This window comes from Corapipo altera, unplaced genomic scaffold (genome assembly GCF_003945725.1).
Source record: "Corapipo altera isolate COAL_440 unplaced genomic scaffold, ASM394572v1 48b, whole genome shotgun sequence".
Lineage (NCBI taxonomy): Eukaryota > Metazoa > Chordata > Aves > Passeriformes > Pipridae > Corapipo > Corapipo altera.
Window position 1 is genome coordinate 3806416 of NW_020884884.1, and position 16551 is coordinate 3822966.

The window sequence follows — 16551 nt, forward strand, 5'->3', positions numbered from 1 at the left end:
GGAGAATTAATAAATAGGATAAAGGACTGCAACTTAAAGACTAGTGTTTTCTTTCAGATGTTGTCAAAAGGGGGCAAGATACTGCTTTTTATGTTGGGGCATTCTTATTGCAGGGATACATCCATGAGGAAAAAGAAAAAAAAGGAAAATCATTATCCCTCTGAGCAAAAGAGACAGAAAAATTGATTTCAGATCTTCTACACTTTTAAGAAAAGAAAATCGGTTATAAAACCCCAGAAATTAAAAAATGTTCTTATCGAATGTTCTTGCCTTTTTTAGACAAGCCTCAGTGGATTTCTATGTTATTCACTAGTACCTTGTCTGGACCTGAACTTACAGTTCAAAGCCAAAAAAAACCATGCCTTTTCTAAAAAACACCTTTCAGACTTGTATTTAAGTATTGCATAAGGCTACTCAGCATAGGCCCAGTTTGCTTTGCTTCAAAAATAAAGCCATGTCAGACCCTTTCTATACAGAAAAGGTGTCCCCCATGAAAGATTAGGGCTTGTTGCAGAAAAACAGGCCTTCTAACACAAGCAGTGCTGATGCAAACAGAGCTACAAAGTCAAGTTGGTTACTAAGTATTCACAGCTTCAAAAATCTGTTAGTAAAATGCAACATTAATGTAATTTTGTGTGTGTGGAACACATTCTGGATTCAAGGCATTTGGTTGTTAAGAACCAGAACTTTTATCAATATCTGCACAAGCTTCTAGTCTGTTTGATGGCTCTCTTCCTCTATTGAGGCTGTGCTACTTCACATGAATGATTAAAGACTTGTAGCCAAATAAAATAAAGGGCATGATCCTGTAGTCTGTGCTAAATGGTTTAGTAGAAGAGGCTGAAAACGCCTTAAACTGTGAATACAGCCTAGTGAGACCACAAAGTGTAGTCCAATGTCAGGGGAGCACCAATAAGCTTCCTATCTTTTATCCTATCTTGCCACTGTGAATGACCAAAGCTTTAGTCACCTACAGACCCATAAACTTGGAAATCTAAGCATTCCTTGAGTATGATGGAATCTAAGCAGAGATTTTAAGAATTGTGATTTTAAGACTCAGACACAAAACATTGCTGTGAATCAATTCACAGCAATAGTAACAATTTCCATGTTACCCCTAGAGGTCCCCTCTTATATCTCTTTGAGTCACTGATTTGTTATCACAATCTGTATAAAATCCTTTAAGGTCAAGGATCACAGTAAGCTGAGGAGTACAAGGGCAAAGCAAAATTAAAATACTTTGGATCTTGTTCCTCTTCCTAGCCACTATCATTGTAGGAAATGCTGGGCTTCATAAAATAGTTTGGATCTTGTTCCTCTTCTCGGCCATAATCATTGCAGGAAATGTTTGGCTTCATCCAATCCACTCAATTAGAAGTGTACAATAACAAGTTCAGACTACGACAAGTCCTTCCCTACCTTTTGCTATACATCTGGTTGCACTGATGAGCTATACCCTGTTTTTCAGACTTTTAATTTCAATGGTTAAATTTAGAATAACAAGCAGCATGAAAAACAAACGAGGCAGCCCGCATACTCACAACGAAGGTATCTTCTACTTTGGCAATTCCTTTTCCAAAGATTGTCCCTAGTTGGTCTCCAACACCAGCCAACAGAAAACCAAACAGAGGAATTCCCAATAAGGCATAGATGATACAGAATATCTTTCCACCTTGTGTGCGTGGTGAGATGTTTCCAAAGCCTAAGTTACAAACAACTTGAGATGTTTAAAAGGTAACAGATTTTACATTACACATTTTAAAAGGACTACAGGAACAGAAGAGTTAAAAACAAGTCCTACCAGGTTAACCATATGACACAGCAAACATTGTGAAAAATTAAATGAAAATGTAGGTCATACAATCCACTCTGAGCTAAAATTAAACTGCTGAACAATTCACCAACTTATCTTCTGTGTGTTCTGTGGAGAAGAAAAACTCTGAGAAATGTTTTCTTTAATTAAATGACGGCTCTTCTTATCTACTACATGTAGTTCGTAGCAATTGGTTGTTATGCCTTAGCCTCTGCTACCTGCAAGTGTCTGCTACTGGGCTTGTAATTGGCTGCAGTACCTGTAAGCAACATACAATTTTCCTTCAGATAGGCTGAGATTCAAAGTGAAGCAGTCTAAAAAAAAAACACTTGGTTGAGCAAAACAGGGATTTCTAGCATAAATAGGACTGCTTAGATTCTTCATTATTAAAGGCTTTGGTTCTTTCATTGTTGCAAACAAATCTTAGAGAAACAGTTCACAGCTCTGTCCATTTGAAAGTGGAAATCATTTTGTCTTCACTGGCTTATGTGTAAAATAGCACCTCAAAATCCCTGAGTTGGTTCATTTGCTGCTAGTCCACTTAGAGCAGAGAAACTGAAATACAAAGAGCACAGGCCCCAGCACCCACAGAATGCCCTCAAAAATAGCTCATAAATAAGTAGCAAAATATTTTAGCATGTAATTGAGAAATTTGTTAGTGTCTTATATTTTGCATGAGATGCTCCATATACACACAAATCCTTCAATGAAAATCCATTTTTCCTGTGAATGAGATAGTAGACAAATTTTACTTTTAAAATAGCTTAGTGCTTTTTCACAATGTATTTAAATATTCTGAGCATGTTGGTTTAACATATAGGTTTTCTTTATGAAACCTATTATCCTAATTATTGGTTCTGCTCTCATGTAGGTAAGCTACACCAGAGCTTTGTTGCCAAAACTACTTTTTCCTTGCAGTACACGCAACACAAAGCTGTCCCTCGCTTAACTTGGAACAGTTTGCTCAGAGAACTGGTGCATGCCCTGTCCCTGAAAGTTTTTAAGGCCAGCGTGGATGGGTGTCTGAGGAACCTGGTCTAGTAAACGGTATCCCTGCCCATGGCAGAGATGGTTTGATCTAGATGATCTTGATCCTGCTCCTTTCCAACCCAGGCCATTCTGTGATCCTATGATTCATTAAAATAAAAATAAATCATATTGGGAATGTGTTATACCCCTAGATAATTTGCCCTAATATTGATGTTAAAATAGTCATTATATAAACAACAAATGCAATGTTGATAGAGTTCAGTTAGATAAAAGAAAGTTATCTAAAAATTTTCCCCAAATGTTGACTAATAAACCTTGTCAAACTAAACAAAAAGAGCAAAATTATAGGAAATACCAAATACAGGCTGTGGGGTCCCACAGTTTTTAAAATTTTCCCTGCACTAATATAATGAAATAAAGTCTGAATCAGGCAAATGGAAAAAAGTCACAGGAACTTTAGACTAACATAGTATGCTTCCCTAAATGAGAGTCAGGACTAAAATTACTGCTAATTATAATTCAGGAAATTTCAACTCCACTGAGTTTGCTCTGTCCCTTCATGCACCAAGGAGTAAGGACTCTTGAGTTTTAAAATAAAATTAGCTCATCACCAACCAAAAAGGGACAAACAGATCCAAGCTGTTATCATAAACATGCCTGTTTATGCATCAACAGATGCTTGAATAGTTCCAGGGTGTAATTCCTGGGAGGTCTCAATGGAATTCAGAATCAGGAATCTGGATACATCAGATTTAGAAAACTCATATTATGGGATTTGGAAATTGGTCTCTCCCTCTTTTTTTTTTTTTTTGTATGCGCTTGCTCCACAAAAGAGACGTCTTGTAATAGTGACAAAACACCAGTGCAGTGAAGCACATGCCAAGCAGGCAGTTTTTCTTGGCTTGCTTCATAAAATAAACAGGCATTCTCTGAGCATCTCACAGCTATTACAGAGACAGTTGCTCTGGAGCATGCTTCTCATCTGCTGCTAATTGGTAAGCGGACACTAAGTTCATATTCAGCTCTGTATATTCTCCTCTCTAAATTGGTTATGTCTTCCTTGAGGGAAGGGTGCTGACTCACTTCTACACTCAAATTCTTGCTTTTCATCCTAGAAACTGTCAGCTACTTTTCTTCAATAAACAACAGAAAAGGTACTGTATTATCAGTAATACTTTTTCAAAACTCTCACACATTACTGGATAAACCAACAGGGAGGAGTTTATTTGTGTCCAGATGCTCACTGAACATAATACAAACCATGGTGCTCTCAGCATAGTCGATGTACTTTAGCGACCTGATTCACCAAGGGGTTTCCATAACACAGTAATCACATTTCCTACTGTGTCATGTTTTATAACAGGCTGCTGCTGTACACCACAGCCTACTTTGTGAGTTACACAAATTGTCCTTCCATCCTACTTTCAGCTTCTCCAGTGAAAAGCTAATCCATTATTTATACAACAGGAGAGGAAACGTATTTATATTTCATATAGTTGATGTAATTCCCAAGGGACTTGTGTCAGAAAAATATTATTACTTTCTTTAAATAATAATAATTAAGACAAAGAAAATTTTGTTGCTAAGTAAAAAACAAGGAAAACTTAATTTGAGGCACAGTGTTCAGAGAGGAGCGCATGGCCACAGGAATGCCACCGTATAACTCTGCATACCACACCGCTCTTCTCCATGTGCAGGGCAGGAATGCATGGCCTCGCTGCAGTAGCTGCCTGACATGGTGTTGTCACTTCAGAGTTCTCCCTTCTGCCCCAGAGGCCAGCTTAATGTATGTCTGTGACTGTCTTGCTCACTGAGAAACCTCAGGGAATAAGCCACATCACACCATGCTCTTCTGCCTTTTCCCTGCCTTAGAGTTGCTTTGCCTAGATGGGATGTGAACAGGACACACACACTGCAGTCATAAAGGCAGCCTCAGCACCTTGGTTACTCTTCACACCTTCAGTCCTGTGCAGTTTATCACTTCCTCTGTTTCTACTAAGTGGTTCCTACTACTGGTTCCTAGAACAAGTTTCTTCCTCATATCAACTGAAAGGCTTGGTTTTGAAGTGGAAGTGAACAAAGGGCTTAATTTAAACTTGCTAAGTTTATTGGAAAGTTTCCCTCAAGGTTTTTAACCAATGCTATCTAGAGTGAACAGTACAGAGCACAAAATTTAACTTGCCAAATGAGATCAGTTTCATCCAAAATAGTGTCCTTTTCAGACAGTCCCTCCCCGATGCACCCTCCCCACTTCACTTTCATAACCAGGAGCACGATTTGCCTCCTAATTTCACCACATCTCTTTCATGTCCTGCTAAGTGCTTAGCATGCTTTTAGTGTCCAAAGGTCTCATCTCTGACAAGCAGCTGTGGACAAGAAGTGCATTTTAGAAGGAGTTTCCACCAACCCCTGACAGAATTAAGAATAAAAAGCCATTGTAAGTAGATTGTAACTAATTGCTCCACTCAACAAAATAACATATTCCACGGTTTCAACTCCAAACCCCTTAGAGCCTCTGATATTCAAATCAGATTCAAAGGGAATCTGGGTCCTCTTGGTCAGCAATAGAGGTGGAAGCAGAGCTATGCTAAATGAAAGGGAAAAAGAAAGATTTTATAGGATTCTTTTTTATTTTCATATTCTCTTTTTTGACATCTTTCTTTGAGGATAAAAGTGTCTGTAACTTTATCATCTGAAGCAGATTTGCTATTAAGCAGAAATTAATAACTTTCTTTTGCTCAAAAACAATAACAGATTTATAATTATCAATGTTTGAAGTTTCAATTTCTGGTTGAGTCTTTTTCTCCCTCATGACAAATAGCAAGTTATATTGTGAATACAGAAAAGTCTGAAATGCTATGAATTCTCATACAACTGACAAGACACTTTTGTTCAGATGATGAGTCCTTGCACTCAAACATTCATAAAAAGGAAGACTGACAATTAACTTAAAGAAATATCTTTTTTCTGTTTTAACTAGAGAAAGAGATCCCTTTGCTTTCCAGTTAACCACTAACTCAGTTCTTCAGATAGCTCTTTTAGACCCACATATTCAGAGTGGATTTAGAAAAACTCCAAATGAGCATGTTTTTCACGAAAAACTATTACTGAAACTAGTTGGCTGTAATTAAGTATTTCTCCTGTGAGAGATTATAGATGCTTTTGAGAGTTCCAGGACTAGATTTTACTTGCAAAATTGACTGGATGAGAGTGTCACTACTTATGATTAATTTATAGCAAATATCTCGAGTGAGATTGAAAGGTCTGGGGAAGTTTTGAAACATTTTCTTTCCAAACAAGAAAACATAAATTCAAGCACTAGTAAATGTTTTCTCACTGTTTTTGACATACCTCAGACTACACAAGGCATCATTCTTCAGGTATCAAATAAAACGAAAATTATGCCAAATTAATGTTACATATTTTGAGATATGAGAATCTACTCTCAGGGTAGCTTTGGATATGCAGCCCACTGATGGAACAGCTCAATACTGGAGGATAAATGATTTGCTGAGCAGGTACACTCTTAATTACACAAAAATGAATTACAGAAAGTTGTTACTGAGAAGATTTCATACACTCAGAGAAAAGGCTGAGCTCCTGGCCTGCTGAATCCCACGAGGGTGGAGCCAGGGGAAGCAGCTACCACGCCCTTGGCCTCAGCCACCGGACACTGTGTGCAACTGATGGCAGTATCACCACGGATTCGCATCCACCCTGACCCCCCAGCTCAATTACAGCGATTACCCTTTTGATACTGACTGTCAAATTGATTTTAAGAGTTCAAAAGATGCTTTTTCTAGGCCCTGAGGAGCTATCTGATGAAATCCTTATGAAAGGTACCTCACTGAATTTCTAGAAGCTAAAATGCTTTTTCCCTTTGGATGACTACTTGGGTTCAGGAGATTAGCATTTAAATACATCCCTGCCCATCAGTGCCAAAGCAAAGATGTGCACTTTATCACAGACAAATATGTCTTTTAACATAAATAGTGGTTTAGACATAATCATTAAACAAAAAGACAGTGTATGTACCCTTACTGACTATGGGGAAATCTCTGCATACACTGCAGAAACGCTATAACTTGCATGTCTGTGTTCATCGTGTGGAAAAATGCACATTTTTGCTCTGATCTCTTTTCCTTTCCTCTTCTTAACTCAGTCCTACACTTTCAAGTTTGACATATTTGTGTATACCTGTGTCATATATTTATATATTTACAAATATTTGATGGGGTTTTATGATTTTAGTTAGTACTAGTATAAGAACACTTGCAGTTTTCCATGTGACTTCCCTCTCAACACTGTGAAGTAACTAGGAAATTCCTATTCCCTTTTTGACAAGCAGGTAACTGAAGCACAGAGGGAAGGAAATTCCAAAATTCTCTATATCATTTAGGTCCATAACTCACACCAAATCCATGGGTGAGGACTATGCATTACATTGACCCCTAACGAGTAAAAGTTTGGCATCCAAAGTCTTCAAAGAACCTCAGCCAAGACCACATAGATATATGTTGTCAATATTTACAAAATCTTTGGACTGCCCTCCTGTCAGGGCCAACACAGATGCACATGTCCATTGCACATACATTCCTGAACACAGTCCAAGAGAATCTGAAGGCTGAATAAGGACAAGGATTATTCTAAAATCTAAGCACTTGGATGCATTGAACACGAATACTCTTGCTTTGAAAGTACAATATTCCCATGTTACATATATTCAAGAACTCTTTCACATGTGCACATTCTATGTGTTGCAGCCATCGCTTACAAGCTGTTGCCTGTGGATCCCATTATGAGGATGCAGAAAATGCTCCTCCATCAAGTTAATTCAATTGCATGCGCAGAAAATAATTTAATTTTTAAATTTAAGAAATTCCTGCATGAGACTTGCTGAAGAAGGAGTCCTGTGCAATAACACAGAGGTAAAGGTATCTCTGTTTTAAACAATATTCTGCTATGAAACTGAAAATCTCTACTTTACAGAAGTTGTGCATAGTTTCTTCATAGATTCATAGAATCTTTCAGGTTGTGAGAGGTCTTTAAAGACTGAGTCCATTAACCTAACACTGCCAAGCCCACCACTAAACTATGTCTCTAAGTGCCACAACTACACATCTTTTATATACCTCCAAGGGTTGGTGACTCAATCATTTCACTCACCCGCTCAAGCTCCTAGAAGACAATTCTCTAGCTTTAGTTATTGATTTGGGAACCATGTTGTCAATGAAGTACTGCTGTTTATTTGGTATTTGTTATTCTCTGGAATCCAACCTACAAAATTCTTGTTTTTAGTACTAATACAAAATTCCATGTTGCAAACCTGTAAATATATTATTTTGAAGACTATGATGTTGCAGCTTAAGGCTGGAAAAAAGACATTTTATTAAAAAAACCTCTCTCAATTACCAAACCCCCTCTTTAAACTAGGAATAATAACGGGAAAACCTATACTGACATTAATAAAATGTCAAGAACTGACAAGACAGCGACTGATCTCCTTTCAGTGGTTTCTTTTCATCTGTGTTCTGTGGGAGCAGTAATCAAATCAATAAAACTTCTTTTAAAAGAACAGGCTATAAATATTCATAAAAAATAAGTTTCCTTCAAGTCAAGTCAAAGTGTTGTGCTAGAGAGGTGAAGGAGCATTGAAAGGAAAGTCTCTGTATGGATACAGAAGCTGTTGCAGTATTGAATAACCCACATTCAGTTGCTAAGGCAATTTCTGAAGGAACTGGGTAATAACTGCTAAAATACTTTTAAAAGCTTAACCATTAATTCAGATAACTCTGCCTCCCAGTACAGCTGTCACTTTGCCCACTAAAGAGTATGTACATCTCATCAGTAGTAGGACTTCTCTCCCTTTTTCAATTATTTCCTTTTGTTGTTGCTTTTGTTGTTATTGCTTGCAATATTTTTACCTCTAATTCTTATACTAGAAATATTGAATCAGATCCAAAACTCAAAAACTCCCACTTGCTTTTTTCCTCTAAGCAAGATTGCTCCATGGGAGCAAGATGCCTGGCTAACACGGCTGGCAAAAACATGATCTACTTTAAATGAAAAAATTAATACTTAACAATATCATGAAACTTTTACTACCCCCATATTCTTATCAAGTGTAAATCTATATCAAATGTGACAAAGTGACACTCATTCTGCACAAAAAGTCAACAGAAATATCAATGTGTAGATAAAATAAATTAAGCCAGGTGGTCCACAGAAAAACAAAAACTGTGAATTTTAGATGTACTGACAGAAACAGTACATGTACAATTTTTCTGATGCTGCAATTTTTATGGAAATCTGAAACAACTTTTTTTTTCTAGAGTTTGGGGGCTTTCTTTCAATATCTTTCCTTTTTGTTCCCTATAAGTAATTGAAGAAACAGGCTTGCATTTTTGTTTACAAATAAATCAGTTCTTGCTGCTGGGTAAAGCAAGTTTTGCTGGCCTCTCCATCCCAGGGGCAAAGCAATCCGCTTTCTTTCCAGCAGAGTGAAAAACTACCCTGCCTCTACATGTTTCTGTCTTTCCTACATATAATAAAATGTAGCAGAAGTGTTAGCAAATTAAAGCTGTGGTAGACTTACAGAAACAAATGAGATGGGAACAGCTAAAGCATGTCAAGTCTCCAGCACTTGGCTTTTCTCTCCAGGAGCACTGCTATTCCCAGAGATGAGGGCATCCAGTTTCCCATAAAATACGTTCTGTGCTAGCACAGGTGCTCTGTGAACACACCTGGGTTAAGTGAAGCCACACATTTAAAACAAGAACTAAAAACCCCATGATCAGCAGACTTGTTAAGCTCAGATCATGTTAAGCTGATACAAATGGGCAAAGTGAATGCAGGTACCCTGACCTATCAGGTAAGCTATAATTTTCTTTCCTGTTTTAAACTTTTCTTCATGCACCCTATTTCACTTCAGGAGACCTTTCCCCAGGTCTGTGTTCAAAAATACAATAATTTTTCCTCAGCAATTTTTTCTTTCTGTATCTATTCTTGCTTATATGCTGCACATACACAGCCCATGTATCCAGACCATTTACCCTGAATCAGAGATAGGCAGAGAAATTCTGGCAAAGAGAGAGCTGTACAGGGGACAGTGCAAGGAGACTGCCAGGAAAGAGAAACTCCTTATTTACACATAAGTACGCAGTTGTTTAATCTTAGTGAGACAGGTAGGAAGAAGGGCTCTTCAAGAGAAAATACGTATAAACACGTTATTTTGCACATGTCAAATAGCCACGTACTTCATTACTAATAAAAATGCTTCTTGATGCCGTCCTGACACATACTAGCATATTATAAAACAATTCCCTCAAAAATTTAAGGTTAAAAAAGAAGGGACACTGCCACATTTCTAGAAGAAAAAGGTCTGAAGATCTTTATTCATGGTATTATTTTCTTATTAAAAAATATATTTTTTTGTCAGTGAGGCTCACCATCAAGTACATAAAAGTGTGAAGATAGTATTCTATTTTTCTTTTTCTTTTCTTTTTTTTTTTCTTGAGAAATCTTTCCAATTAGGACTAATGTGAAATCTTAAAAGAAGACAAAATGAACAACCATGCATAAATAACTTCTACTGACTTCACACTTTAAACTTCTAGCTACTTATGTGTTATATTTCTGATTCAGCAAAGCAAGTAACATGTTTAACTTTCAATGTTACCTGAACAGAGATAAATTTAAACATTTTTAAATAACTGCAAGTTTACTCATTCTGTCAGCATATACACCTGCAAAGATGAACAAGCATATGTACTTTTTCAAATTAAATTCTTTAAAGATTTTCAATTGACTTTTCAACACTCTCATGATGTGGCAGAAATCAATCCTGCAAATCACACTGTCACCAGGTCTTTAATTTCCCAGAATGTCACACTATGCAACAAAAGATTTTTGATAAAATGTCATTATCCAAGCATTTCAAGAAAGTGCAATTACAAGACTGCAGAAATATTTTAAATCCTTCAAAGGAACAAGAATTAATTTCTGCTTCCACAGTTTTTAGTGACTTAAAACTCTGCAGGTGTGTGGGTTTTTCCTTTGCAGAGAGAGTTCAGCAGAAGACAGTGGAAGATGAGCACTCTGTACCTCATCAGCATCCTATCAACCCTCAGTACAACTCCATGCCCTCATCCAAGCCACTTGGTGAACCATCACTTTAGAGATTCTCATGTGATTCTTCGACAAAGAGAGCAGTCTAAATATACGGATTTACAGAAAAGATAAATTTCTCATAAAAGTTTGTGATTCTAAGCAAAAGTTCCTAATGGATCAGTAATTGAACATAAATTTACCTCTGTATTATTCTGTGCAGTGCAAAATAAATCCCAAATTTCATGCTTTTAGTTCACTGAAATATTTTGTTTACATTCCCAGCTTGCTTTTTCAAGAAGCCATTGTGATTTACAGTAGAAAGGAATTTCAGCATGTAGAAAAATCACGAGCAATTATTTTCTTCACACTGTCCTATTAAGTATACAGGATATGATTTTTCTTTCACAAAGTAAGTGGAGTCTTTTAGAAATCTCTAATCATCTCACCTGTGCATAAGAAAGTAATTCAAACTGAGACAGAATACTTCATGAGACAGAGATTAAGGCTTTCAGCTAAAGAACTCCCACTTATATAATCTTGTATTTCAGTTCACGGGGGAAAAGAAACACTAAAAAAAATATATATAAAAATTAACCACATGTAAAGATACTTCTCAAGCGTTATTTCACTTCTTTTCCTACTCTCCAAAGGCCTAAGATGGAATACAAACAGCTGAGTTAGTGTAGGCTAAGCCATCTGCCTCTGCAAACACAGCTCTGAGGCTTTCTTGGACTACGGGATATGTATATAGCCTCCTGAACTCAGGTATGAAATATGGTCTCAGTTAGACCAATCCCACAAATATAGAGTAAGAAAATATACATTTATTAAACAAAGGGAAAATCTAAAGGGAAATAACTTAAGATTTTGACATCTTAAAAAGCACAGATCATCAGCTCACACATTTAGTGCTTCTCTCCCTCATGGCTGTGAGGCACAAGACACAACCCATCTCTTCCCTGGTTTTCCCAAAAGACTTCCAGGTATTCCCCACAACCTCATGGAGATCCTTGTTGAGACTATCAGCCTTCTGTCCTATTTAAATCTAGAGTACCTGAGGGCATTTCACACCCTGCAGGATCTGACAGCCCACATGAAAGCAAGTGATGACCCAGGGAAGACACCCAGAAGCAAACCAAGTCCTGGACTACATTACCACTGCCAAACCGAAAATGGAGTCAGAAAAGGAAAGATGGCCTTTGGGGAGTGCATATTGATGTCTTTCAACATAAAAGTTTTAGGTTTAATGGATGAAGGTTTTATCTAGTTCCTACTTTGAACAAGCATTTTAGCCAGTTTTAAAACACAAAAGCACGTGTTTACTTTTTTCTCTGTGTTTCCTTAAGTGTTAGCATGCCTTCTGAAAGCACCAGCTCCCTTTTCATCAAAAGCACAATATCTCTTTGAACTGAAAGACAAGTAAAACTTTTTCCTGAATAAAATAATATTACTTCTTTTCTCCTAAAACATGAAAGCATATAGAGATACAGACAGCATAGCAGTTATGCAAGCTAAGGACAGTAAATCTTAATGGCTTTTAAATAGAACTGTTGCTTGACTGAGAAGAGGACAGTTACATTAAAGCATACTTTATGCCCTTATTCAACCTTAAAAAATTAAAAGTAAGATGAATATAAAAAGAGTAAGATTCTTAATAGGATTTTTAGCAGATGGTATATATTGATATTCATTTTTCTGTTGTTATTATTGCATTCCGAAATGCATTGCAGAAACACATGTGCTAGTTAGCCCCACTGAAAGTCACTACTATTCCATTACTTTCAGAATAAGCAAACAGTTGCTCAGATTCATCCTTATAGGGTTTTTATCAATCTTTTAGCTGCTGTGAATTCTGTATTAGTTACTTCAGTTTGAAACAGCAAATGCATGGAATTTCAGAAAAAAATCCTATATAAAGAAAAAAATCTGCACTCATTATCTTCAAATGCATTTTGTCCTTTCACACAGAAAATAATTGCTAGAAAAAAAATTTATATTCTATCTACTTTCTCCAAAAGTTTCCATTTTTATTCAGGAATATATGATCCTGAAAAATCACACCAACATAACCAAGACTGTCTATCTTGAAGGGTTTATAGAAGAAACCAAATGCTGCAAATTAGTTTCTTTATATTTTTTGGCAAATAATAACAGTTGATTTTGCAGAAGCCTGCATAACAACCACAGAGAATACAAAGCAATATATACTTTCACTAATATTATTTGCTTTATATTCAGCTTGAACAAGGAAATTAGAGTAGCTAGTTTGTGTCCAAATATGAAAACAAAATTAACTCCCATTTTATTTAAATGGAATTATCATGGAAAGGTACTACTCTAAATATTTTGTAACTCCATCTGCTTTTGCTTACAGGATCTCATTTTCCTCAAACAGCCAGAATGGAACCTAACTGGGATGAGAACTGGGAAAACAGTGAATGTTTAAAAAAATCCCACCCAAAGCCTACATTAATTTGTTTTCACTACGTTGTCGAATTCTACTGGATACTATTCATCAAGAAAAATCAGATGATGACAGTTAATTTTGCAGCAAGTAACTAAACTATTACGAACTGAAGCCTGTCAATTTTTAGCTTACTTTAACCAGGATTTCTTTTCTGAGACTAGAAATATTTGTAAGAGTCTTCTCTATCAGCTTGGTATATTTCGCAGCTTCATCTGTCAACACAAAAATGGGGCAAAAAAGTGTTTGTTGTCATTTTGTTTTTTCAGTATGGCTCTGTTACTCTTGGTAGAAAAAGAACCATTGAATGAATTATTTATGTTTACACATAAACAGATGGAAGCAAAATGACCTGGCAATATGCACAGGCAGCCCAGAAAGCCAAACTGTATCCTGGGCTGCATCAAAACAAGCATGACCAGCAGCAGGTCAAGGGAGTTGATTCTCCCCCTCTACCCATGAGACCCCTCCTGAAGTACTGCATCCATCTCTGGGGACCCCAACAGGGGGATGTGCAAGTGCAAATCTAGAGGAGGCCATGTAGACAATCAGTGAGCTGAAGCACCTCTTTTATGTAAAGAGGTTGAGAGAGCTGGAGTTGTTTAGCCTGGAGAAAAGAAGGCTCCAAGGAGACTTTATAGTACCTTCCAATACCTAAAGTGGGTCTACAAGAAAGCTGGAGAGGGACTTTTTGCAAGGGCAGGTAGTGATAGGACAAGGGGGTGTGGTTTTAAACTGAAAGAGGGTAGGTTTAGATTAGATATTAGGAAGAACTTTTCTGTGAAAATGGTGAGGCACTGGAACACAATGCTAAGAGAAGTTGTGGATGCCTTATCCCTGGCTGTGTTCAAGGCCAGCTTGGATGAGGCTCTGAGCAACCTGGTCTAGTGGAAGGTGTCTCTGCCCATGGCAGGGGCAAGTTGGAACTAACTAATTTTAAGGTCCCTTCCAACTCAAACCATTCTATGATTCTACAAATTTTATGTCTATTCATATTGCTAAAGTAGGATTCAACAGTGCGAGTCTTCTGATTCCTTTCTTTACAATATTTATCATCTGGCATTTTAAATTTTTCCACTCCAAAAAAAATACCTTTAGGCTCTCATCTGGCTACTTAAGACATTAATGAAAACCCTACTACACCCCAGGTGTTTATGTTGAAGTTAAAGGAATGTATATTTTCCTCACAAAATAAGACCACAACATTAACTGCATTCTGTGGTCCAATGTACATTAGCTCCAACCAAAAGGATTAAACTCTGGGACCTACAGGTTTCCCATACTGTAGTTTCTGAAATCCACCTAAAGTAGTACAGTCTCATACTGCAAGAATTATAAGTGCATGGATGGTCATAACAATTCTTCCAGATGGGACTGTTGGCAATTTGGGTTACTTGATAGTTGGAGACTAGAGCACTAGATACATAAAAATCACAAACAATCAGACTAGAAATATTTTTTCTTAACAATTCTATGTAATTTAATTTATGCTAAGTTCTACAACTTAGAGGGATCAAAATAGGTAAAAAGTTTTGAACCTAAATAAATCCTTAATGAAATGCCTACAGATGAAACCTGTTCTCCAAAGAAATACTGTTCCCAAATGCATTCTTCAGTGGAATAAAATGGTTATATATGCATTCTAGAGTAGAGCTGAATGATCCAAAGCTGCCTTTAGTTGAAATAGCCATTATAAATAGACACAGGACCACATACAATACAACCACACTCAGGAAACACAGAGAACATAAAAAGATTCTACATAATAGTATCGTATTCTTTTCATGTCTTCAATTATACTAATGTAGCATACACACAAAAATTAATTAGGTGCAACAGATGTACCTTTCCTTCTTGTTACTTGCTCCAAGAAAATTCCTTCAGAAATTACCTAATGTTAAATCAAAGTGTTCCAGAAATACAGTAACAGTAACTTTTATGAATCCATATTGGTCCTGAAAGTGAAATTTCAGGTTACTTGGGATGATGAGATGCCTAAGTACTTAAACACCACAAGATGTTGATCATGAAACACAAACCACCTTCCTTATCTTGAGAAGATTTTTTCCAATTAAAATGTAAATCAACTACCAGAATATTATAACAATTTTTCACAGATAACACTGGAAAAATAATCTACTTTTGAAGTTAAGTATATTTTCAGATGTATATTGACAAAAAAAGAAAGTTAGAACAATTTTAAATATACATTTAACCATCTCAAAATAGGTAACACTCCTCCCAGTTCTTCTTCAAGCAAAGAATATACTGTGACCTGAAAATAAATGTATCCAATACTACAGAGAGAGTAGCTGGCTCTATATATCACAGTTCTTTTCCTGCACATTTTTTAAAAAGTTACTGCATATGACTAAGCCACTTGATGCTACCACTTCTATCCTAAACAATAGCCTCCAGATGCTCATTTTCGTATATCAGTAGAACTGGAGGAATAAAATATAAATCATAAATGTGATAGCTCCAGTGGAGAAATACAGTGTGTGTTAACAGAAGCTGGCATAGATCTTTCCAGTGCAGCCCTCTTCAGCTGAAAACTACATTGTGTGCCTCAGCTGTGTTGTTCAGCCCTGTATTCATAAACCCTTGGTAAACACTACAGAGTCCTAATAAACATCCAGTGCACAGCCAGACTTTCCTACTGTTTCCCATTGTTGCCATAATTTTGATGAACTGAAAATCTAGAAACTACTACACAAACTGAACAACTGAACAATTCAGAATAGGAAATACAGGTTTCCACAGAAAAATATCCCCAAACCCAAAGTTTTCTCCAGATAGCGTATAATCTTTCCACATGGCAGCATTTAGCCACGAAAAACTTAATTTCTTACTTGGCACCAATATTCTTGGATGCAGGCTTGCCTGTAACAATGGTGGAAGACCAGGAGAAACTAGGCAAGATTGTTCTCAAATCAGCTCGACAGTGAAGAAAATTCAAACAAAATTTTTAGGATTTTACTTAGATCTACACATTTCTCGGAGTGGTTAATGTTTCCCTTTTACTATGACTCATTTTAACTCTATCATTCTCAAGCTGATTTGAGAAGGAATACCTCCCCACAAAGTTATTGTCATGCATATGAAAAACACAGACCTCAAAAGTGAATATATAGCCTGGCCTTTTGACGGCTATGTAATAAAATTAAGAATATAA

General features: G+C 36.7%; 1 protein-coding gene across 6 annotated transcripts in view; it reads right to left on the reverse strand.

Annotated features, from left to right (window-relative positions):
- KCNK2 (potassium two pore domain channel subfamily K member 2) overlaps nucleotides 1-16551 on the reverse strand; it is a 109429-nt gene that overhangs the window by 28363 nt on the left and 64515 nt on the right. For all 6 annotated transcript variants that reach the window (XM_027641672.1, XM_027641676.1, XM_027641675.1 and 3 more), the window contains one exon: nucleotides 1542-1702. In XM_027641672.1, the coding sequence (XP_027497473.1) occupies nucleotides 1542-1702 (161 nt within the window). The remainder of the gene's footprint in view (nucleotides 1-1541; nucleotides 1703-16551) is intronic.